The 23,896-nt window shown below is 32.5% G+C and overlaps 3 protein-coding genes across 3 annotated transcripts; 1 reads left to right on the forward strand and 2 right to left on the reverse strand.

Moving 5' to 3' along the window:
* Nucleotides 1-712: 712 nt before the first annotated feature.
* LOC110992944 (cationic amino acid transporter 4) lies at nucleotides 713-4,460 on the reverse strand. The gene is made up of 6 exons (XM_022258952.2): nucleotides 4,210-4,460; nucleotides 3,792-4,040; nucleotides 2,673-3,652; nucleotides 2,174-2,390; nucleotides 1,706-1,867; nucleotides 713-1,369 (listed from the first exon to the last, which is right to left on the reverse strand). The coding sequence occupies exons 1-6, from the start codon at nucleotides 4,349-4,351 to the stop codon at nucleotides 1,149-1,151; spliced, it is 1,971 nt and encodes a 656-aa protein (XP_022114644.1). The 5' UTR covers nucleotides 4,352-4,460; the 3' UTR covers nucleotides 713-1,148.
* A 5,209-nt stretch (nucleotides 4,461-9,669) lies between these two features.
* On the reverse strand, nucleotides 9,670-13,004 carry LOC110993178 (protein lap1). The gene has a single exon (XM_022259331.2). It carries the CDS (start codon nucleotides 12,792-12,794, stop codon nucleotides 10,068-10,070), a length of 2,727 nt encoding a protein of 908 aa, XP_022115023.2. The 5' UTR covers nucleotides 12,795-13,004; the 3' UTR covers nucleotides 9,670-10,067.
* A 1,374-nt stretch (nucleotides 13,005-14,378) lies between these two features.
* On the forward strand, nucleotides 14,379-23,758 carry LOC110993187 (spindle assembly abnormal protein 6 homolog). Its single transcript, XM_022259342.2, has 12 exons — nucleotides 14,379-14,609; nucleotides 14,777-14,940; nucleotides 15,032-15,188; nucleotides 15,370-15,555; nucleotides 15,742-15,899; nucleotides 16,396-16,555; nucleotides 16,864-16,932; nucleotides 17,994-18,137; nucleotides 18,573-18,780; nucleotides 22,559-22,715; nucleotides 22,987-23,096; nucleotides 23,505-23,758. Exons 1-12 carry the CDS (start codon nucleotides 14,493-14,495, stop codon nucleotides 23,642-23,644), a joined length of 1,770 nt encoding a protein of 589 aa, XP_022115034.2. The 5' UTR covers nucleotides 14,379-14,492; the 3' UTR covers nucleotides 23,645-23,758.
* The last annotated feature ends 138 nt before the right edge of the window (nucleotides 23,759-23,896 follow it).

A 23,896-nucleotide genomic window follows, 5' to 3' on the forward strand; every position in this document is an offset into this window, starting at 1 on the left:
ATCAGCAAATCAAACTATCTGAAACGTGGTTTTTGCTTTATAATCTTTAACGGTAAAACTATTCTATTTTTTTCTAATCGTAGTTACAATTTTAGATCTTCTAACATGTTATGATTAATTTGAGTGACCATAAATACCGTGTGTGAAACTACACTACGTATATATTATATTATGTATACAAAATAACAAAACAATAATAGGTTATAATATATAGGTATTGTAATTAACATTTATTAATAAATTAGAAGCAAATGAAATTCATACAGATATTATTTTGTAAGAGTATTGTGTGATGTATTTTATAAGGTAAATGGTTGTGTTCAGACATAACAAACATAAAGGTAATATAAAATAATAACGAAATTTGGTTTCATAAATGCGAAACCGACAATTTGCTGATTTAAAACATATTTACAGAAGAATACTTGACATACACTAATTATTAAAAATAATAATATTTATACATTACCTACATTAACAACAACAAGGTAAACTACATTATGAATGTGCGTAAGAATGTTTTTGTGCTAAAAATACATGTAACGTACAATTTTCAGGAAATCTCGTAAACATATATGATTACCTCAAAAAGCGTAATGCATATAAAAATGTACTATATATAGATTTTACTAGTAGTATATTCAGTTTATAACTCTGTTGAGACGACATTTCAGCGCGGCAGTAATGTAGCTACAATGGTAAGACTTAAGACTTAAGAGTTAGTTCCACAAAGCCAACCCAAGTAACGTAGTCGTGTTGCCATCCATTTTAATCAGACAAGATGCACATTATATTTCAAAAGATTTTATGGCTGTTTAATCTTTGTATTTCATTTTATAATGTGACATTTTTAATTATGAAAATAATTTAAATGACATTGTTATGTTAAACGTAATTGACGCTTTCTGCTGTTTACTGTCTCACGAGAGAAAAATGGATTTAAATCTTGATAAAAACACCACAAACTGCCCTCATATCAATGTTGAATAATAATTGCTGACGTCTTTTTAATTTAATAAATAATTTAAATTAATTATATTATTCAGAGTAAAATGTGTTTTAGTATAATTACTGAACTCCCTTATACTAAACTATTGAAATCCTGGTCTCAGTTTGAATTACCAACCAATTTCAACGTCCATTTAAAATCACGGCTCCCGTCTTGCGAGTTCGTCGTCACAAATGATTGGTTTGCGGTCGTCGCTGCGGCTGCCTCGTCCTAATCTGCCGACACGCCGGGCTAAAGTGCTTGTTTTGTCCACTGCGCCCCAACCAGTATTGTTTCCGCTATATGAGCGAGATAAAAGACCGGTCACACCCTCGCCTAGTTTGCTGTGATGGATTCCGTAGAGGAAGTATAGTAGGAGACCTGAAAATTAATGAATTTTTATATACCTATTGAATTATTTTAAAATAAAATTCTTTATTTACTTCAAAAAAACAATACATAATTTGAGAATGACAACATTCGTTCGCGGTACACTATGTTTTTTTTTAATTTATGGAATAGAGGGCAATAAAACACGTGTACACCTCAAATTGAATGATAAAATTTGAATAAAGAACTTCTACTACGGCATGCTTGTCGCTTTATAAAAATGCACCAAGTTTCTTTAGAAATAATAAACGAGATGTTATTATTTTGTTACAACTTTATTCTACAACGTAACTATTTCCTGGTACTAAATATAGCGTATAATCTTACCAATTGTCATCCAGATAGCAAATCTCGCCCAAGTGAGAATATTAAGGTTTATCATAAGTTCAACGTTGAGCATGACACTGGCGGCTGGTAGAAGCGGGACATATGGCACCCGGAAGGGTAGACGAATTGGACTTTGTTGGTGAGCCCAAATAATGAAGAGGCCTAGAATAAGCATGTTTAAATAAATCTTAATGATCTTGTAATATATGTAAGGCTATCACCAACGCTAGTCGCTATAAATATGTAGGTACATATTACAAATTTATTTTGATTTAATATCCTTGAACAAAATAAGTGCTATGATTAAAAATATGTACGGGATTTTAAAGGCTAAAACAACTTTTATAGAGTTTTCCAGTCTATAAACATTTCCGATTTCTTGATAAATGTGCATCGAGACTAAGGTAAGAATCAGAAACAAGTAGGTATGTAGGTATATTTCCCGTGCGTCAAAGAGTGTAAACTTACATCCAATTATAATTAAGCTGAGCACGACATCGGGTATAATCATCCACATCACTAATTTATGTTCAGCTAGACGATTATGTGCGCTAAGTATGGCTGTAGCAACAGTGAACACGTAGACACAGCTGGTAACTGCAGTGCCAGGAGCTCTGCCCCCTACTAGTGGTTCCAGCCAGGCGTATTGAGGTCGGAGACGGCCAACTGTTAGTGCTTCGAACATCTAGAGTGAAGTTCCGTAGAATAATAACTTTTATTCGGTGACCAATTATTTTAACTACCTAAACTATATATTCTTATTACAAATTGTTTCAAGTTCCCCAATAGTTCGTAATCGTGGTTGGTGGATAAAAAGAAACTACACGAAGTGTACACACTGTTCTCATTCTGTGTCGTTTCCAGGACTCAATTTATACCGTATAGGTTTTGCCAACTAATCCATATTTTTTTATTGATTTACCCCATATTTTATAAATAGCAATTATAGTAGATACAATAGGTATACCTCTGATGAAGAAGATCCAGCATCTGTTCCAGGCGTTCCCGTTGCCGAACTGTCTTCGCGATCTCCCGGAGATTCTAGCTGAGGAATACCGAAGTCTTTGTCTTCAGTTGGAGGCGCTGGTCTATATCGAAGGATTATAACAGCAGCACTTACTATAGTATACGCTAATAAAGTACCAATGGACATAAACTCTACAAGTTTCTCTAAATCAAACAGAAGTGCAATCAAAGCAGATGAGAATCCAGATATAATAAGGTTGGAAACTGGTATTTGAGATTTGTTACTCATATCGCTAAGAAAACCGAACAACAAACCGTCAGCAGACATCGCATAGAGACACCGAGGTAGGGAAAATAGAGATCCTAATAACGTAGTGGTCATTCCGCAAATGGCGCCAACAGCCACTGCGTATTTAGCCCAATTAGCATGGACGGCTTCAAAAGCTTTTGGCAACGCGGCATCAACGTCAATTTGTGTATAGGGTACCATGAGTGTAAGAGCAAGGGCAACAAGAATATACCCGATACCAACTACAGCCATAGATAAAATAGTAGCTGTCGGAATGGATCGAGTGGGATCTTTTGCCTCTTCACTAGATGCAGAAATGCTATCGAAACCGACAAATGCATAGAAACAAGTAGCGGCACCGGTTAGAACTCCACTTATACCAAATGGCATAAAACCACCGTGAATGTCAGACCAGTTGCTAAGGTCTGCGTAGAAGAAACCCAAGAAAATAACAAGGGATATGACAATGAGATTTAATATAGTCAGACCGTTATTAATATACGCTGATGTTTTTACGCCAACGGCGAGAATGAGGGAAGCTATTATGCAAATGAGAAATGCTAAAATATCGGGGTATTTGCTTAAAAGAGTTTCGTGAAGCTCGCCCGTCACTGATGTTGTAGCGTTACTAATAGCTCCATGTAGTAGAGCGTCAAGGTAACCCGATGAAGCCCGAGCAACTGAAGCAGCACCTGAAATAGAATCATTGTGGTCAACACTAGGCCAAATTTAGATGAAATTAAACTTAAACATCAGCCTTAAAATTGTTTACGTAATAAATTCACGTTATCAGTCTTTGTATATTCTATAATAACAATGAATAAAACTTACCAATCATGTATTCAAGCACAATGTTCCATCCAATAATAAAGGCCCAAAATTCTCCAATACTAACATACGTATATGCGTAGGCACTCCCCGCTCTGGGGATTCTAGTTCCGAATTCCGCATAACATAGAGCAGCTAGTGTCGAAGTTATACCAGCCAAAAGGAAACTGAGCGCAGTCGCTGGCCCTGCCATGTTCTTTGCTACTGTTCCTGTTAAAACGTAAATTCCAGCTCCTACCATATGTCCAATCCCTGAAATTATGAGAACAGAAATATTAATCTCTATAAATTAAATTTTCAATGCCAGATGAAGCTAAAAGCAACTACTTAATATGAATTTAATACCAAAGCGTTTTGAGTAGCAAACTACTTGTGAGAAGGTATTTGGGAGTAGATGTTATTTGATGTGTAGTTTACTTACCTAATAAGGTGATATCAAAGGTAGTGAGGCATCTGTTCAGAGGTGTATCTAGGCAATCTCCATACAGAGGCTTACGTCTGTTCATTTTGTGACAAAATCCTGAGAGGACATGACCCAGGATTTTATGCCTGGCGCCCGGCATTTTGGCTTAATAGAACTCACAATTGTGTTAAATCCGAAATTAGGTACGCGAGCACTCGATACTTATCTATATGTAAGGGGACCAGCGGATTTTCTGAGACCGGCTGACGTTTGTAATGGTTCCAAGAAGAGTAGAAAATATTTTCGGCGCGCGCACTCGATCGATACCTTATAACCAAAGCAACAAACTTGTACATGGGCTATAGATATTCGAAATTCCTCGAATATCGTCTATACCAATAACTTGGTACGATGTGGAAGTTCAATCTTTTTAAACAAAGTATTTTTAAACACTACTTGAATTTGATTCTTGGAAATAGGGCGACATTTACAAAACTACCAATTAAGTATATCCAAAATCATAAATTTATTAAGCTCAAATTTTATTTATTAATAAAAACTATTAATTAATATTAGATATTTAGTGAAATCGTAGGTCTCCATTTTATTCAAACTCATACACAAGGTGCATTGTAAATGCGCAAAATAATATAACGAGCCCTATTAGCGTACATGAAGAAATTTGCTCATTAAAATTTAAAGTTAAGTCTGAAAAACATCAAAATTTGGAGAAATATAATATTTATGTATAATTATTTTTATAATTATTAACAAATAAAATGCGCAATAGAATCATTCAGCCAAAATTTGTGTCATGAGTAGGATAATTGTTAACAAAATAGGTAAAATTCTATGTAGAAACTATCTGCTGACCTATTATGAAATGATATGTACTGAATCATATTTCAACTTATTATTTTTTCTTAGTTTAAATATCGCTTAGTGGTCTATATTGTGATAAGATAAGATAATAGTAGGTATCTGATAGTGTTACAGAAGGCTGGCACTCTTATATTTGCCTCAAAAAGTTATCAATGTTACAGAAATAGGCATGTCAATGGAGGGCTTAAGAGATTTAAAAATTGTTTAAAAAAGATGTCATGCATTCTCTATCTGACGGACTCATAAACTGCATCAAACTTCAGGATTACTTTGAAATGATTTTTTAACAAGTACCTACCTATGCAAACTTTTTAGATTAAATTATATAAATATGGAAAGACTGGCCCTTAATTAAAAAAAAGCAATATTTAATAATAGAACTGCAATAAAACAAATGAATATAGGCGGAAAAGAAAATTTACTCATAGTTTAAGATTTGCGTATTTTTTAAAATTGATTCTTATTAGACTAATAAAAAAAAACACGCAAATTGTCAAAAGAAGAAAATCAATAGATCTTAATCTTTTGACAATTTAGTTATTATTACCAGCAGAATTTTTGAGTTAGCTTTTTAACTCATCGAGAGTTTCTGAACCATAATATGGATACATCGTCCAAACAAGCTGCTCAAATTGTAGCATTGGTGTGGGAGGGCTTGGATCAACGAACGATTGGTAGAAATTTAAATTTAAACCAGTCTACGGTTTCTAAAATATACCTATAGAAGATTTGTGTAGACAGGTAGGTACAGGTAGAACTCGAGCAACCCTAATCAAATGTATGCGGAACCGATTAGAATCCATAATAAGGGCACGTGGAGGATTTACACATTATTAAAACATAAAAAAACCCTTGCATATAGCATGTGTCCAATTAATTAAACCTATTTTCTTTAAATTTCTATTTTTCTTCTGGTCCTTTCCAGTGCACAAACTTAACCTTAAGGATATGACCCTACGCTGTTTTAAAGTTAACGAACCGATCTAGAGGTCTTAAGCTGCGTAGAAAGTTTGCATACTTGGTTAAAATATTTATTGCAGTCGTTTCTTTACTTTGATGCAGTTTATGAGTCCGTCAGTGTATATTATCGTTAGAAGTATGTATATAAATAGTTTATTTTTTTTGAACAAAACAAAATAGGTAACGAGAAGTTTTTGATCTTACTACCGCCCCGGCTTCGCACGGGTGCAATGCTGATACTAAATACACTACAGAAAATCTTGGAACGTTGTATATAAAAATGTGGGTTATCCATAAGAGATAGACATATACCATCACGGACTTTTCTGTAGACCTTTTCAATGTGTACAATACTTAGTACATTATTTTGATAAAACTCGTAGGGTTCAGCCTGCGTTTGCAATGTAAGCGGAAAAAATGTAATTATTTATGACATCACATTAGAAACCTCAAAAATAACAGTACTTCTGCACTATTTAATGGATATTATTGAACATATACATGTTATTATTATACATATAAAGCTTCCTCTTGAATCACTAGACTTTAATAGATTTAAAAAAAACCGCATCAAAATCCGTTGCGTAGTTTCAAAGATTTAAGCATACAAAGGGACATAGGGACAGAGAAAGCGACTTTGTTTTATACTATTTAGTGATATTACAATGCAGGTAATTAGTAAAACTAAAATCGCGACCTCACCTCAACCTAGTCTGCCTCTTTATAAAACCTGTTGCTCGTTATTACTTACTAACAAATCGTTAGTTGATGACCTAAAATCGCTGAACTAATTTGCTGAACAAGCAAATTGGGTGTGCCGCTGAAAAATATAACATTTAAACGCAAGTCTGGAACCAACTTTATTAATTATTCCACGACGCGTTTATATTTTTGTTTGTAAAATTTATAACATTCAATAACTTTACGAAGATTCTTTATTACATTGTTAATTTGATTTGGTGGTATTTAACTTGTCATGTGGCTTACTACTACTCAATTTTTTTTTTGTATTAATAATATGACTATAATTAAAATTATTTTAATCAAATGATGGTAATTGGTAGACACTTAATACAGAAGCTTTTCCTGATTTACGCTTTATTTCTAAAAACAAAATAAATGTTCTTTAAGAGAGCAAGGTCCTCTTCAATCCCTCAATGCTATTATTCTGTATTCTTTTAGGGATTATGATTATAAAAAAAACTTTTTCTATTTAAAACACTTTATTGTGACCCTACAAATCCAATTAAACTATACATTTTATAAACTGTTAATAATTTACGTAAAATAAGAATAAATTTTATTCTTAGCTACCAATTTTCTGATTTTCCAATCGGACTATATCCAAGTTTCTAGTTTTTGGTATTCACCTACAGGACAAATATTCAACTAATTATTCTCGTCGCAACAATCCTAGATTCGTAGTGATTTTTAATTATACAAGTGCGAAACTATGAGGTTTTACAAAACCATTGGCTTGAGATACAAACTGCTTAACGAATTACTAGGCGTATATGGAAAAGCGGGTCAAAGAGTTGATAGAAAATGGAGGACCGAGTTTTTATATAAAATAACCAAGATTACATTAAAGAAAGTTGGCCTCTTAGCTTCCACACACACACCTAGTTTGTTAAATATTTTTAAATACATTTACATTACTGTTATAATTGTGCTTTATATTATAATATAATTTATTTTGTCGACACAATACGTATTTTATGATTTTGTACGTCAGTGATGTCCCTGTAGTTAATTTAATAATAAGTTCACAAATTAATAGTCGTTATAAATTATAATTCACTAACTTCTCATATGGCTGCTAAATAAAATACTTTTCAACATTAAAATAAAATATTACACAGTAGGTACTTATAAGACTACTTGCAATATTACATTAGATTTACAAAAAATTCGTTAAAACTATATTAAAAATACACATTGGTAATAAAGCAGTCGGTTACTATTTTAGATTTAAATTCGCTAACAGTTATTGCCAACTATGCATTATAACGATTTTAATTCTTTTATATGCAACCATGAGGTTATCGTCAATAATTTTAAAGATTCAAGTAAATAACGTGGAAAATGTAAAAAAATGTAAGTGGGCGGAAATATACTGGACGATAATTTAAGAAGTTAACAAGTAGGCATTATAGTATGTAAAAAAATAGTTAAAATAATTCGTATTAACTTATAGTAATTAGTATTATGTGCTAAATAGATGAAAAACATAAAAAAATATTAATTCACAGAGTACAACATTATACTTCATAATATTATGCATTGTGATTTATTATGGATCTATATAAATGATATGTTTAATGTTTATGTTTTCAGTCTTTAGGAGCTGTGACAATAAATATTTATATCATATAAACATAACACGGGATAGATAAATAAGATTAAATAATAGCCTTAAATCGAATTTGCACTGAAACCTTATTATCACTATTGTGGTAGGCTTGCGGTTGAATGATATATATCCTTATGTTCTTATTTATCTGGTTCGTGAATGATAACGAATTGAAATTAACTTTATAACAATAGGATAACAATGCAGTTACATTTCTTGCCACTGAATGAATTTACATGTAAAACTACGCATTAAAATACAAGAGTAGAACATAATGACGAATTTAATATATAATAAAATATATAAATATATGAACATTGTATAATTGCGTAATTTCATATACAAAAAATATTACTGTGTCAAAGTATTTTAAAACAAAACTCATTAATTCGGAACGTCGATAATATGTTTTTCAGTAAATGAATTATTGATCCGAAAAGCTAGCTTTAATTTTTTTTTACTTTTTTGTGTTGGTATTTGAATTGACTAGATGGTAGAAATATATGAAAAATATAGCTCACTTTAAAATAATAAGTATTATATTTTTTGTAATTAAAAATACAAATTTTGCATCTTGTCTAAATTTTAAAATAATAATTTTAAAAATATGTTCATGAACTAAAATATACGTTTTGAAAAAGAGAATATAAAAATACATTTCCCATACAAAAAAATCTTGATAAAAACGACTGTTTACTTTTGTTATATCACATAATAATACTGCAGGCGATTAAAATTGATAAAAAGTAATGTAAGAGTAAATCACACATTACCATAATTATACACAAGCTGAAATATTAAAGAATTCTAAAAAAATCATACATAAATCATTTATGTAACACCAATGGAAGAAAAGTTTTCGAGATATCAATTATGGTACCAAAAAGACTTATGATTTATGAACTTAGTGCAGCAAATAAGTTTTCTTTTAATAAAATGCAGTAGTTAAGTACAGCTATAAAATTACTGGAAATTTGAGCACCTTTACAATAATTGTAGATGAAATAGCAAATGGGGATATCAATATCAAATATTTTAAAATAACATACATATACTATATATAACATCTTTGTAATATAACTATTATACAATAGTAATAGTGTTTTATTATATAAAAGTGGTATAAAATGTTTTGGCATTTTATAGTTGAGCAGGCAAAATTAAGAAATATTATTTATTGTGTGCATATTTATATTTAAAACACCTTGGACACATGCATATAATATATATAACACCTAAAATGCAATAAAATTAAAATTAATTTAATTTGTATTATTATATTTAAATTGTCATGGATTGTTAAATTGCAACTCTATTAATATTACATCAAACTACATATTTTTTGAAATTACTACATTAATGGATAAAACAACAAGTTATGTCACTTACAATTTATTAAAACTTCAATTTTAAAATTATAAATTTCCTCAACAATATGATGAAACAACATAGTTGATACACATTGTACTTTAGAAGTACCTATATTTTTATCCTTTTCATTTAAACTTTTTCCATAAAAATAATTTCAATAACAAACCAGTGTTCCATACCATAGCACCTTACAATATTTAAATATTAAATTTCATACAACATATCACAATTAATAAATTGTTTTTCCTAAATTAAGGATAAATATACCAAGAGACTAGTAGTGCCTGTTATGCCACTGGCATGCGTATGGCTATCCACCAGTTCCATTAAAATACTGAGCATGTTTTGTATATGGTGCTGCTATATGATAAGGCGGTGGCTGGCCTCGCATATAGCCAACATCAGGCCCATTAGGGCTGTGTCTACTTATTATATTTGGGTCAGTAGAGGAAGCCGGTATTGCTTCATATAAATCATACATATTTTGAGGAAGCATTGGCTGTAAATGACCAAAGCTGCCATCATCAGATACCAAAGGTGTATTTGTCATACGATAGGGGTTTGTATCATTTGTGTGTCCAGTTGGAGAATACAATTCAGGTGATTGTGTAGCGACATATGTTGGGCTAGACGATGATATATCATACATATTGGCATTAGCTGAGGATGCTGTATGCATAGCTGTAGTAAAATGCAAGTCTTCTCTAGGGCTGGAACGGATGTTATTATAATGACTTATATTAGGCATTGTTGTTGAGCTTACAATTTGACTTACAGTATGTAACCGAGGACTTGGTAGTTGCCGAGTAACATTAGGGTGATAGTTAAAAACATCATAATTTTTACGGCCAAATAGCTTTTCTCTTGCTGATGAATAAGTTTCTCCCCGATATGTTGATTCATGGAAACTTTCGTCAGTTCTACCATAACATGTATCTTTTGGACTGTATATTCCATCACACCCAATATTGCTGTCCACCATACATCTTGAATCATATGAAGTATCCCTGAAATGTGATGCTAACAAAGATTCATCAGCACAATGCCTATCTTGTGAGCTGAGGCTTAATCTCTGCATTTGTTCACAAGATTCTTCAGTGCAATTTCGATAGCTATCTTCACAATTCAGTGGAAAGCTTTCGTGTTCTAAAAAATTACTGTGTTGGACTTGACAACTGGGGTTCCTACTTGGATCCTGCCGTATGTACTTGTCATTTTGACTAAAGCTATAGTGAGTAGGGGCCAGCGAATAAGTAGAAGAATCATCTTTATAATTATTGACCTCACTTACTTGATTCTCAGAGTATAATGCATGGTCTACACTTTTATATGTTTTATCTTGTTCTTGTGCAAGATCTAAGGGCTTATCATAAGTATTGTCAATAGGAAGATTATCATAAACAGACACATTCATGGGATCTTGAATTGTAGGATTTGTATTTTCTTTGCCTGAAGAGCTTATATCTTGTTTCTGATTGTCTGTAGCAAATCTCTGCTGCAAGGTGGGAGTTATTTTTGCAGCTTTGATATGAACAGGGTTTTGCAATGGGGCAACATCTTGAGCTCCATCTTTGTGAATGTTTCTAGCATGTTTTGCCATAGCTCTAAGTTCTTTTGGGTAGGGAGTTGGAGCACGGCGCAACTGTCCACCCTTTTCTGGAACTTTTACTGTGGGCTTCATGTCAACAAAACTGATGTGTCTTACAGAATTTTGTGCATCACCAGTTTCAGGCTTCTGTTTTTCTATCTTTAACTCTATTGGTTCCAAGGGAACTTGAGGAAAAAGATAGCAGGTTAGGACTTGTTCATAAGTATGAGAATCCACCTCAGAGTGCATGGGTACCAATGGTTTACTTTGATTTTCAGAGAGCCACAGAGCAACTAAATTTTCACAATTCAATAAAGACTGTGGTAAAAAGCTAAGAGAATTTCTCACCAGATTGAGAACTCTTAAAGAGGTCAAGTGACCAACTTCAGGTGGTACTTTAGCTAATTTATTTGATCTTAGTGATAGTACAGATAATTTGCTGCAGCTCCCTATTTCAGGAGGGATAAATCTTAGCATGTTTTCATCTACATTCAAATATTGTAACTTCCTTAGAAGTCCAATTGATGATGGAAGGTTATCTAAGTAATTGCTCATCAACATAAGTTCTTCTAAGTTCTTCAGCTGTCCTATACTTTCTGGAATGGAATATAGTCTGTTATTATCTAATTTTAATGATGTCAAATTACTGAGTTTACCTATGGTATCTGGTAAATGAGTTAAGTTATTTATTGATAAACATAAGTCTTGCAATTGTATACAATAACCAATCTCTGGAGCCAATTCATCTATCATATTATTACTAGCTTCCAAATGCACTAAGTTCTCTAAAGGTTTTATAACAGATGTTATGCTAGTAAAGCTATTGCCGTCAATCCACAACTCCTTCAATTTCAAGAATCTTCCAATGACTTCAGGAAACTGTTGGAACTCATTTTGTCCAATGTCTAATCTTAATAATTCTGTGGATCTAGACAAAGACTTGGGCAATATCATTAAATAATTATCTCTAAGCTCTAGAATGCGCAAATGTGCAAGTCGTCCAAAATTTCCAGGAAGATATTCCAGGTATGTGTCATTCAGATACAACTCCTGTAAGGCTATAAGATTAGTGATAGTGTCAGGCAACTTTTCTAATGGATTGACACTAAGATCTAAAAATAATAAATGTTTGAGTGCCTTCATGCTGTCAGGAATGGAAGCTAAGGTATTTCTGTTAATATTCAGATATTGTAAATTAACTAATGAAGAAATGGCTGATGGTATTGCTTGTAACTCATTATCACTTAGATCTAAATACTTTAAGCCATGGCACATGAATAATTGTCGTGGTAACTCCGTGATACGATTACACTGGCATAATAGTTTTTCCAAAGTTCTCTCGTAAATAAAAACGTCTGTGGGTACATCTGTCAAGGACTGATGAGAATAATCTAATTCTACTATATCTTCAACACCAGGCCTCACACAACATAAAAAATTGAAAGGCATTTTAAAAACTTCACTATCTTGTACTTAACTGCACCTTGTTATAAATAAATCACATTTCTCTGATTTGTTTACTTTTCCAGTAGTGAAGAACTGCACAAATAATATAAATAACGATGTTTTAATTCATAACACTGTATCTTCAGTAACAAGTAATAACTAGCAAAAACATAAAACATAAAAATTTCTGTAAGCTATCACCCACCATCATAAATTTCGATCCACAGACAATATCAAAATATTCGATATCGTTTGGTGTACACCACAGAATAAAATACTCTCGGTATGCACCAACACATGAGTCCTATGACATTATATATATCCCGCATGCCCAGACCGTCACGTTATACACCCAGAACACCCGGGGGTCTAGCTATCTTGGTGCCGTAAAGTTTTCGACATACACTACCGCTTTTGCGTAATTGTATTGTCGAAAACGTTTCGTTCGGAACCAAGCGGCATGTCAATACACTGCCGCAAAGTCGATAGCGTGGCTCCGAGCTGCTGTTCGTAACATCTTGTTCCGTCATAATATTGTCTCTGGATGAAATGTATTTCTAATGTCACTTAAATAAACCTAATAAAAGTAAATACTTTACAATATTATTGTTAGTTGGTAATAGGAAGGTGCAAAATGGACTTTCAGTGTACGTAGATGTTATGGAAAGGTGCAAAGTGACATAATATATTAATTTAAAAGGTAAGTTCAAATTAACAATTTAGCTGTCATTTTCGTACAAATTTAGTTTTCGACTTTCTACATACACTACTGTTAGAGCGTTTTCACATTATCCGATCCGATATCGGTGTAGGAACCAAGTACCGATATCCGATTAGCCGACACCATATGCTATTTTCACATATTTCCGACCAAATCGTTCCGATACGGCCATTTGCTCTATAAGCTTAGTGCGGGCAGGTCATCATGGCAGACTATAATAGAAAACTTTATTTGCTGTATCTATTATATTTGAGACGCAAAAAAAGATCTGTTCACAGACAGTATGGGATTCATCCCATCGTGGAAGCTAGATATTCAGAGGGAGCTTTTTATACTCTTTTTAGCAAGCTACAAAAAGCACCTAGCAAGTTTTTTAATTACTTTCGTATGAGTGAATCCACATTCAATTATATGCTAATTCATCTCATTATATCGTATTTATATTATATATTATACCGTATTTAAATGAAGACGACGCCATGATGACTACCAAACTGTAAACAATGGCCGCCACGCATCGGGGTCTACGCACACAGAGACAATTTAGATACACGTATAGCACACATACAAACATTATCGCCCGACGGCTCACAGGTGTCCGATAGTGCCGCCAGCATATCGGTGTCGGCTCCGATATCCGATATCGGGCCGGACAATATGAAATACAGGTACATATTTCATACATTTTACTTACCCCGATACCGGATCGGCGTCCGACACCGATATCGGATCGGGTAATGTGAAAACGCTCTTACGCTGTCTTGACTAGACCACCTGTTTTTAATTCTTATTAAAACTCAACACATATGTACTCTGTGCTTGAGAAATAAACTTCTTCAAGAATATAGAATATACTCTGTAGAGATAAACAACAACATTGAAATATTTTTCAAATAGAATGAGAAATAGTCGTTAAAGTACAGATTTACTCATTACTTGTCCTTTTGATCATATCTATTATTGAAAAACTAATAAATATCATGATTTCCAAAACTTTTCACAAAGGAAAATATTACATTTCATTTAAGCTAGGCTTTGAGGAAAGCAAAAGAGATATTTCAATAGCTGTCGATAAAATATTCAACAGCGACAGCTTAGTAAGTAATGTTTTTGTTTTCACAAATTGCTAAACGAATTTACTTGAAACAATTATCGTAAAGTTTTAATTCAAAATTTTAAATCAACTGTGCCATATCTTTTCAACTATATAGAATGTACCCTAAGTAAGATATTTATAAACTATATAGACTTTGCTTATTTCCAGAGATTAACACTCTCTAATGAAGATGACCCAACTTTTTTGTGTAGAATTGTAATTACTCGTTGTGACTATGAAGAGTTAAAGAAACAACAAGGACTCCTTATTGATTTTGACAACTTTCCTTCACAAGTAGTTAGGCTACTACAGCAATGTACTGCAAACAATATGTAAGATTAGCAATATATAGTCTTCATGTTTATACTGAGATTGTTATATCTAGTATTCTATATTATTTTGTTTTCTTTTACTTTTTTCTAGGTTTCTTATCCTACACCAAATAAATCCAGATGATTACAATTTTGAAGTAGTTGAGCATAATGAATTTAAGAGACTTGTTCATTTGTCTTTGAAAACAGGTCCAGCAACTGACCATGATGTCAAACAACACATGTCTGAAACTATATCTGAATTAAAGGTAGTTCCAGATTCTAAGTACATTCCACATAAATGAAAACTATGGAATATTTATTACCAGCCAACTATGGCTAGTTTTTGTTAAATTACTTACTGTTTTTTTATAACATATCTTTTTTCTAAACTAATAGATTACTCTATGTTCACTCATTTTATTCAGATTTACTATTTTATGTTTGCAGAAAACATTAATATCAGTAAAGAGTTCAGCTGCTCACAATGAGGCACTAATAAATGATAGATGTGGAAAACTTGAAGTAAAGATCCATGAACTAACAATGGCTTTATCAAAAATGGAAGAAGACAAGTTGAGACGAGAGTCTGAATATCAAGAGTCATTAAGACAAGAAAAAGATAGACTTGCACAGGTATTCTATAATGGTTTGGTACTTTGCAGTTGATAGTATGAAGTTCATAATGCATACTGTGCATATTATTTATTGGTGGAATGTTGTATCTCAGCAAAACCATGAATTCATATCTATAGGTACTTACTGATTTTTTTTTAATATTCTTTCTTAAGACCTTTTAAAATTTACATAAACTAATTTCAGGAAAAGCTTCAACTCCAAAAATCAGCTGACCTAAATGCCAAAAATGTATTAGCAAGTTCCCAAGAAAATTTAAATAAGAAAGACAAACAAATTGATGAACTACATTACTCATGCAGACAAATGAAAGAGACTATTTCTCAATTAGAAAGACAGATAAGGTATATTTTTAACTACTTGATATTATGAAAATTCTTCTGAAAACCTTTTTTCTTAACTTTCTATTATTCCTCAAATTTTTAATTTTAATTTAAAAAAATATTTTTATTCTTGAATTATTGTTTTGATGCTGTTTGTTTTTATTGGAGTTTTTAACCCTACCCTTTAAATGCCTACCAAAACTATAAAATAAAAATAATAAAACACTCAACAGCATTGATCACTCATACCACATATTATTTAAACATGATTTTTACAATTCTGTTTTTATGTCTTATTATTTTACGTTAAGATTTTTTAAATTATATTATCTGCTAGAGGTCAGTGTGAATACCAGTTACTCCATAGGCCAAACATATTTTTGTTTTATTTTTCATATAGGCTAACTGGCCTTTAATCCAAAGCAAACAATTCTTTTGCCTTGAATTAACCCCATAATCATAAGGTATATAGGTTTATAAAGTTATGTAATTTTATATATAAGGTATATAATTGCAGTGAAAAAAATCAAAGAACTAATTATCTTGAGAAGGAAGTGCAAAAGTTTCATTTAGAAGTAACAACTTTATCATCAAAGAATACTTCACTGGAACGTGAAGTAAATGACCGGGAAAAACAAATCCACAACTTGAATATTAAATGTTCATCTCTAGAAAAGGTTTGTGAAGCATTTGGCCTATTAAGCTAAATCAAAAGGGGCTTAACCCAATGGGGCAGACTATTGGTTTTCTTTTAGCCTTCCATACTACATTATTTGTATGGGAAGTAAACAGATGTCCTGATGACAAATGAACATATATTTTCCTCTATTTGTTGTTTTTATAAAATCTGCACACTAACAAATAAATTATAATTGGTTTGAAAGTTGCACGTTCGACTACAACTTATACTGAAATGCTTTTATTATTTTAGGGGAATTTGCAATATGAATAATTTTTACTTTAATTTAAACAATGTTTCTTACAGACAGTAAAAGATAACTCGGATGTAATCAAGGAGTTAACTGAAAATGTACAATCACTGACATTAGAGAAGGTATGTACTATGTATTACAGTGCCACATACTTTTCTTGGCCAAGAGTAAGAGTATTGCTGTCATGGATATTCATATTGACAGTAAATTAAATTTAACCATTATAAGGAGAATAATTTGAAGTCATGCAGGTTAACTCAATAATTTATTGAAATGTGTTAATAAAACAATGTATTTTATTTTATTGTACTTAATAAAACTAGTATCTAGGAAATACAGTTCTAGGACTGATATGATTGATTTACCTGTACTATCAATATAATACCTAGCAATAAGATTCCCGAGAGAGACTGTATGATAATTAAAATTTGATATTTGCCATTTTAAATTATAATGCAAATAATAACAATAAATACATTTTAGTTGGATTTTTATTAGTTGGTAGATAGAAAAATTATTTATTGTATGCAGTCAGTCTGACATTTCAAAATGGCGACGTTATGGGACAAGAAAAGTATGTGGCACTTTACTTACTTTTTTGAGCCATAGCGTTTATATTTATATTAAATATAAATCTAAATCGTTTATTTAAATTCAGTAAAATAATTTTATGTAATATCTTAACACTTAAAAGACCAGATTGCACTAAATAAATTGAAATCCTAAACTCATAGACAAGGCTTTAAGTTTCATCCCAAAAACAAACAAACTTTTATTATATGGGTTTGAGCAACAGGGCCAACACTGCAATGCGGTCGTGTCTTTGAATCACAGATGTGCAATAACAGACTGTTCTTCCTTTGTGTGATTATACACTCGCTTCTGCCCTGAAGTGAGAGTGAGTAAGAGAAAGAAAAACATCACAAGGAAACCGTCGTGTCTAAGACAGTCGCGTGTCAGAAACAGCAGGCTAAAGATAAATTTATCTAGAAACAGATACATAAATCTGAGACCAAAATGGGTTCCATTGGCTGCGATGACGGCGTCCCGTTGGCTCGTTTGCTCCTATAAAAAGAATGTTATAATAATTGCGTGTCCGATTTTATATATACGCTAATATCTCTACCCATTGATGTATGGGACCTAAACATTGGACTTGGCTTAAATAATCACATTATTACAGAATAGTCTAGAACGACGTCTATCCCTTAGTGAATCCCTAGCTAGCAGGAACAATGAAGCGGCACAATCGACATCAGAACAACTGCTAAAGGCTAATCAAATAATTTCCAAACAAAATTCAGATCTAATAGAGATGAAGGACAAGGTAAGATTATCTTATGCTAAAAAATATTTATTTTTATTTCTTTACGTTTTTACCTATTTTTCTGATCTACTTTATCAACATCGGAAGAGGTCAAATACTAGCAAGGCTAGAACCCTTAAGTTTATTTATTAATAATAATAACTACTCTTCGTTTAGATATGTATTATAAAATGTTAACTAAGATATAAACATGTTAAAATAAATTACTAAAAAAACTATCAACCTCCATCTTGCAAAGGTTGCATTATTTTCGCACTAAATGACGTAAATCACTTTACCAAATGGCGGCGTATATACGATGTTCACATCAATTCTTTGTTTTTAGTTAACCATATTTTTTTATGTAAAAGGCCTTTAGTGGCTAATCTGGCAATATATTCTTTAGAGATTTATCGCCTAAAAGTTGCTCTAAATCAAAGATGTGGTTCTTTTTAGCTTCTTTGCCGTACAGCGATTGCCCTGGAACAAGAAAAAGTAATTGAACGTAACTCGAAAGAAATAGAAGAGTTGACGTCACAGATTAAAAGTTTTCAAGAGACGATAGAAAAGCAGCAAACCGATGTAGAGACCTGGAAAGAGAAGTGTGAATTGAATGAATTGACAGTTAGAGATAGAGATGAGACCATCAAGAATAATAATATGGGTAAGTAACTATACTTAAAGTTAGCAAACATGTTTTATCTTTTATACAATTACTTAATATATAGGATTTAATTTTTACCATAATTTGTAACAACGATATCTAGCACATATTTAGATATGGACACAAAACTTATGTCTTGCATTTATTATATTCGTAGCATAGATTAATTATAATGTTTATATACTGTATATAAAATATCTGGAATTTAGTGGTTTAATGTGTGATAATTAACTTGTCACGATTAAAAAAAAATTGCCCTTCAAAAAAATGTTGTGTGGTTTTATGAAACAACGGTAAAAGTGAAACTTTTTTTCACATTATACACATATAACTAATAATTTTTGGGATAATATTCCATTATATAAATAAAAATAAAATAAAATAAAAAAATAAAAAAATAAAAAAAAATAAAAAAGCCTCTTTATTTCCTACAAATATAACTACTAGATAATATTTACTATTACATTATTTTATTGTATTATTAGCTGGCTTGGTTAGATTTTAGTATACTTAAATAATATAATTTGTAGGAACCCCATTATTGGGTGAAGGCCTCCTCCAAAGATGCCCATTTGTATCTGTCCTGTGCAGTCTGTTTCCAGTTTGGGCTGGCTACTTTTTTGATCTCATCATCCCAACGAGTATGTGGTCTTCCTCGATTTCTTTTACCTTGAGGTCCATTCCAAAAGGTCACTTCTGTGGTCCATCTTCGGTCTTTAAGCCTCGCGACATGGCCAGCCCATCTCCATTTAAGTTTTTGTGCGTATTTCAGTGCGTCTGTAGCTTTGGTTTTTGATCTTATTATTGTGTGTCGTATTTTGTCTGATTTCTTTAGTTTAAGCATGCTGCGTTCCAGTCCTCTTTGACAGGTGGTGATAAGATTTTTTACTTTTGAAGTGAATTTCCAGGTCTGGCAACCATAAGTCAAACTTGGAAGAAGGTTAGAATTCATAATTTTTGTTTTTATGGTAATAGGCAGGCCACTTTTAAAGATTTCCTTTAAACTCCAATATTTATTCCAAGTTTGTTGTATTCTTCTTTTCACTTCTAGTTCGTTATTTTTCGGGTGAAAACTAATTTGCTTACCTAGATAGATGTATGAATCTGTATATTCGAGTGGCACATTATCTATTGTTAATATTCTTCTCCGCCGATTTGTCATTGCCATAGTCTTAGCGAGATTCATTTTCAGACCCACCTTGATACTAGCCGAATGTAAAGTTTCCATCATTTGTTGTAACTGGGTGCTGGATTCTGATAACAGCACTAGGTCATCTGCGAATCTTAAGTGACTTATGTATTTGTCTTTTATATATAGGCCTGACTTACTCCAATCTATCTTCCTGAAGATAGTCTCCAGAATTGCTATGAATATTATTGGAGATAAGGGGTCGCCTTGCCGTACGCCTCTTTCTATAGTAAAACTTGGTCCTAGAGATTCTAGCTTAATTTTGCCCGTGTTGTTTTTGTATACGCTCTTTATGACTTGTATGTATACGTCTTCAACTCCCTGCTGTTTTAGGCTTTCCCATATACTTACATGTGTTACTGTATCGAATGCTTTTTGATAGTCAATAAACGCTATGTATAGCGGTCTTTGTTGTTCTTGGTACTTTTCGATGATTTGTTCTAGTGTGTGTATATGGTCCACAGTTGAGAAACCTTTCCTGAAGCCTGCTTGCTCTATTGGTTGTTTTAATTCCAATGTGCTGCTGATTCTTTTATTTATAATGGCTGAGAAGAGTTTGTAGAGGCTCGGGAGTAAGCTTATTGGTCTGTAGTTGCCAATATCTTTCGGATCACCCTTTTTATAGATGAGTATGATGTCCGATTCAGACCATTGTATGGGCGTTTTAGTCTTTTGCAGTATTAAGTTAAATAGTTCCGCTAGTGGTCCAGCTAATGTTTTGTGTGCTAGTCTTAATACTTCATTTGTTATGTTGTCCGATCCAGGGCTTTTTCCCAGTTTTAAGCTATTTATTGCTTCTTGGACTTCCATTTCGTCCACTGGTTTTATACTTATTTCGTCGTTATTTTCGTTGGTGCTTGAGATGTTATTATTTTGGATGTTGTCACTGTATAACTTTCTATAGAAATCTGTCGCCGCATTGATAATGGCAGTGCGCTTGCACAAAGTTCTGTTGTCTTTACTTAATCCTCCTATCCAGGTTTTGTTCGTTCTAAGTTCCTTAAAGGCCTTCTTTGTGCTTCCTGTGTGTTGTAGATATCTTTCTATAGTATTTTCTCTGTATTTAGCGTAATCTCTTTTTATGTATTTATTTGTCACTTTGTAGAGGGCGGAAAGCTCATTTCTCATTGATCTCGATTTATTATTTCTTTCTTGTAGTTCTTTTCTTCTTTTTAGTAATAGAGCGGTGCGATCTGATAGTATTTTGTGGTGTTTGTGTGGCTCTCTTCCCTTTTCTCGAGCTTTTTGCAAGCTTTGGCTAATAGCATTTACTATTTTGTCGTGATAAGTTTGTATTGATGTATGTTTCAAGTTGTAAGAAGGGTAGGGTAGCATTGAGGTTAAGTTATTGTTATATCTTACTACTTCGTCTTTGGTCTTCAGTTGAAAGTTGATTTTGCTTGTAAATTTCACTCTACTTTGTTTTTGTTTGGCTATTTTTAATGTTGATCTAATTAATCGGTGGTCTGACGGATAGTTTAAATTCAGGACTTCAAAGTTATTGAATAGTTTTGGTTGGTTGGATAGTATATAGTCGATCTCATTTTTGTGTTGTCCATTTGGGGATCGCCACGTCCATCTCCGGCTACGGTTTTTCTTGAAGCATGTATTGATGATTGTTAAATTGTGTTCAAGTGCGTAGTCGACAAGTCTCTGTCCTCTATCGTTTCTTTCACCGTCCCCATGTTGATGCACTATTAAGTATTCACCTTCTTTAGGAGCCCCTACCTTCGCATTAAAGTCGCCCATTAGTATAATGTTCTTATGTGTTATTTCCATAGCTTTGTCGATAGTTTTATAAAATTCCTCTATTTCTTCTTCTTTTGCGGATTCGGTGGGTGCATATACCTGTATAATGGATATCTTAAATTCGTGAAGTATTAAATTTAGCATTGCCACTCGTTCTGTTAGGCCGATGAAGCTTTCGATGTTGTTTTTAAGAGACTTCTTAATGATGAAGCCCACTCCAAATTTACCTGGTGTACTACCAATGTAGCAGAATATTAAGTTGTCATATTCCTCTATTTTATTACCAAGTCGTCTGATTCCATTATATAAAGGGTATAAAATCGTTTTATCAATCTTAATTTTTTACTTGGAAAATTGGAATGATAATGGGATTAATAAAAATAGACTAAGTTTCAAACTAATATTTTTATTGAATTCTGTATCTTAGAGAGTACGACATACATAATACTTAACAATTTTTTCGAGTATATACACATATTAAAATAGCGTCGAGCACTGACACAAATGAAGTCTATACACTACACGGTCAGCTGCTGCGAACTATGTGCGCCGCCATATTGGCCTTGGCTGCTATGACGAGCGCCTTTCACTTTATCCCTACTCCGCGGCCAACCGTCACGCGACATGCGCCACACAGACGATGTAATAAAAGTTTCATTTTAAAAGTAAATAAATTTAATGACTCAAAATTATTACATCTAACTCCGACCAAGTTGAAAAATACATGTTTTATGCAATGTTGGCAAGTCACGTTGCATGTTTTTAATTTTCCGGGTTTAGCTACTGCCTGGGATTTATAATCCTTTAGTGACCTTGGAATTTTTGCAATCTTAATTTCAGTTATTCAATGGCTTCACAAGAAACTAGAGGAGACAAACACTCAAACAACTGACAGACACAAGACTAACGTGGCTAGTTCAACGCCATACTTTATTAATAGGAACACCTCTACGATGGAAAATTCTGACGAGTCAATTAATTTTTATGCCACTTCTAAGTAAGTATTAGGACATCAGAATTGAAGTGGCGGTTAAGCGAACTAATTTAATTTCATTCATTTATGCTCTCAATTTATATTAAGACGTAATATAATTACGTATCATAACTTTTACGACTTCAATCCCGCCGCGGTGCTGGCACAAACTCCACCGATTACACCAAACTCGTATTAGGTATATCTTTAGACATATATATTGTATTGTCATTTAAAAGTAAAAAAAAGTTACACTTTTTATAAATAATAAATATTTTATAACCTTTTTTTTCAGATCTAATATAGAAGATAGTTCTAATATCATTCATAGTAAAGAACGCATCACTAAGGGTCTGGATCCGAAATACTTAAAACCATCAGAAGACACAAAGATAAAGAAAAAAGGTATTTTTATACTCTTCGTTTTTGCGTTTTCAGCATAAAATTTGGTTTAATAAACCACACTATAGCGAGAAAACTGGTACTGGGACTGTCTATAGCGGTTTTTTATCAATAAATATTGACAAGTTCGATATAGACTTATGACAATTGTTTTGCAGTTTTTTTATATCTTCAATATCTTAACTGAAAAATACTATTTATGGGTGAACGATAAAAATTTTGAAACTCTGATACATTACTTATTATCATAATTTGAGCATCTGATTTCTGTATGTTTTGTGGTCAACTTAGTTGGAAGGATAGGATAGTTGCATGCTTAACTAATACTACCCTACTAGGCCTTGTACATTTATCATTTAATTATACATTTCAATTAATTGAGTTTAATTATATCATGCATTTTTTACACAGATTCAAGTAAACCAACAGCATCACAAAATAAGGGGAAAGAAAACAAAAATATCGAGTTACCCAAAGTTGACTACAGAGAGAAGAAATCGTCTAAACAGACGACATATCGGGCTACGCCTGTCTCTGCATACTTTCCGTGATAAATTTGGCTTAGTTGTATATTTTTGTAATATAAATATGTTTATACACATTATGTTAATAAAATGTCTTGTTTATTAAACTTGGGCCGCATAAGAAAATAAATTTTATTTTAACTGAAATATTTATGTTGGTATGGCAAAAGTACTTCGTTTGGCTTCGGACTATTCATTCGGGGTCAAACCTGTCTTTCGAGCGTCAAGCTAATGATAGAAAATTATATTCCTATTCTCTATTCCCAAGGGTCCGCTCAG

Source organism: Pieris rapae, chromosome 4, assembly GCF_905147795.1.
Source record: "Pieris rapae chromosome 4, ilPieRapa1.1, whole genome shotgun sequence".
Taxonomy (NCBI): Eukaryota; Metazoa; Arthropoda; class Insecta; order Lepidoptera; family Pieridae; genus Pieris; species Pieris rapae.

Bases quoted from the DNA above. Each gene is read 5' to 3' on its own strand.
- LOC110992944 (XM_022258952.2), bottom strand. From the start codon at position 4,351: ATGCCGGGCGCCAGGCATAAAATCCTGGGTCATGTCCTCTCAGGATTT. The intron at 2,391-2,672 runs GTATACCTATTG...ACTTCACTCTAG, and splicing joins CTGGATCTTCTTCATCAGAG to ATGTTCGAAGCACTAACAGT. The intron at 1,370-1,705 runs GTAAGATTATAC...ATTAATTTTCAG, and splicing joins TGCTATCTGGATGACAATTG to GTCTCCTACTATACTTCCTC.
- LOC110993178 (XM_022259331.2), bottom strand. From the start codon at position 12,794: ATGCCTTTCAATTTTTTATGTTGTGTGAGGCCTGGTGTTGAAGATATA.
- LOC110993187 (XM_022259342.2), top strand. From the start codon at position 14,493: ATGATTTCCAAAACTTTTCACAAAGGAAAATATTACATTTCATTTAAG. The intron at 16,556-16,863 runs GTTTGTGAAGCA...TGTTTCTTACAG, and splicing joins AATGTTCATCTCTAGAAAAG to ACAGTAAAAGATAACTCGGA. The intron at 22,716-22,986 runs GTAAGTATTAGG...CTTTTTTTTCAG, and splicing joins AATTTTTATGCCACTTCTAA to ATCTAATATAGAAGATAGTT.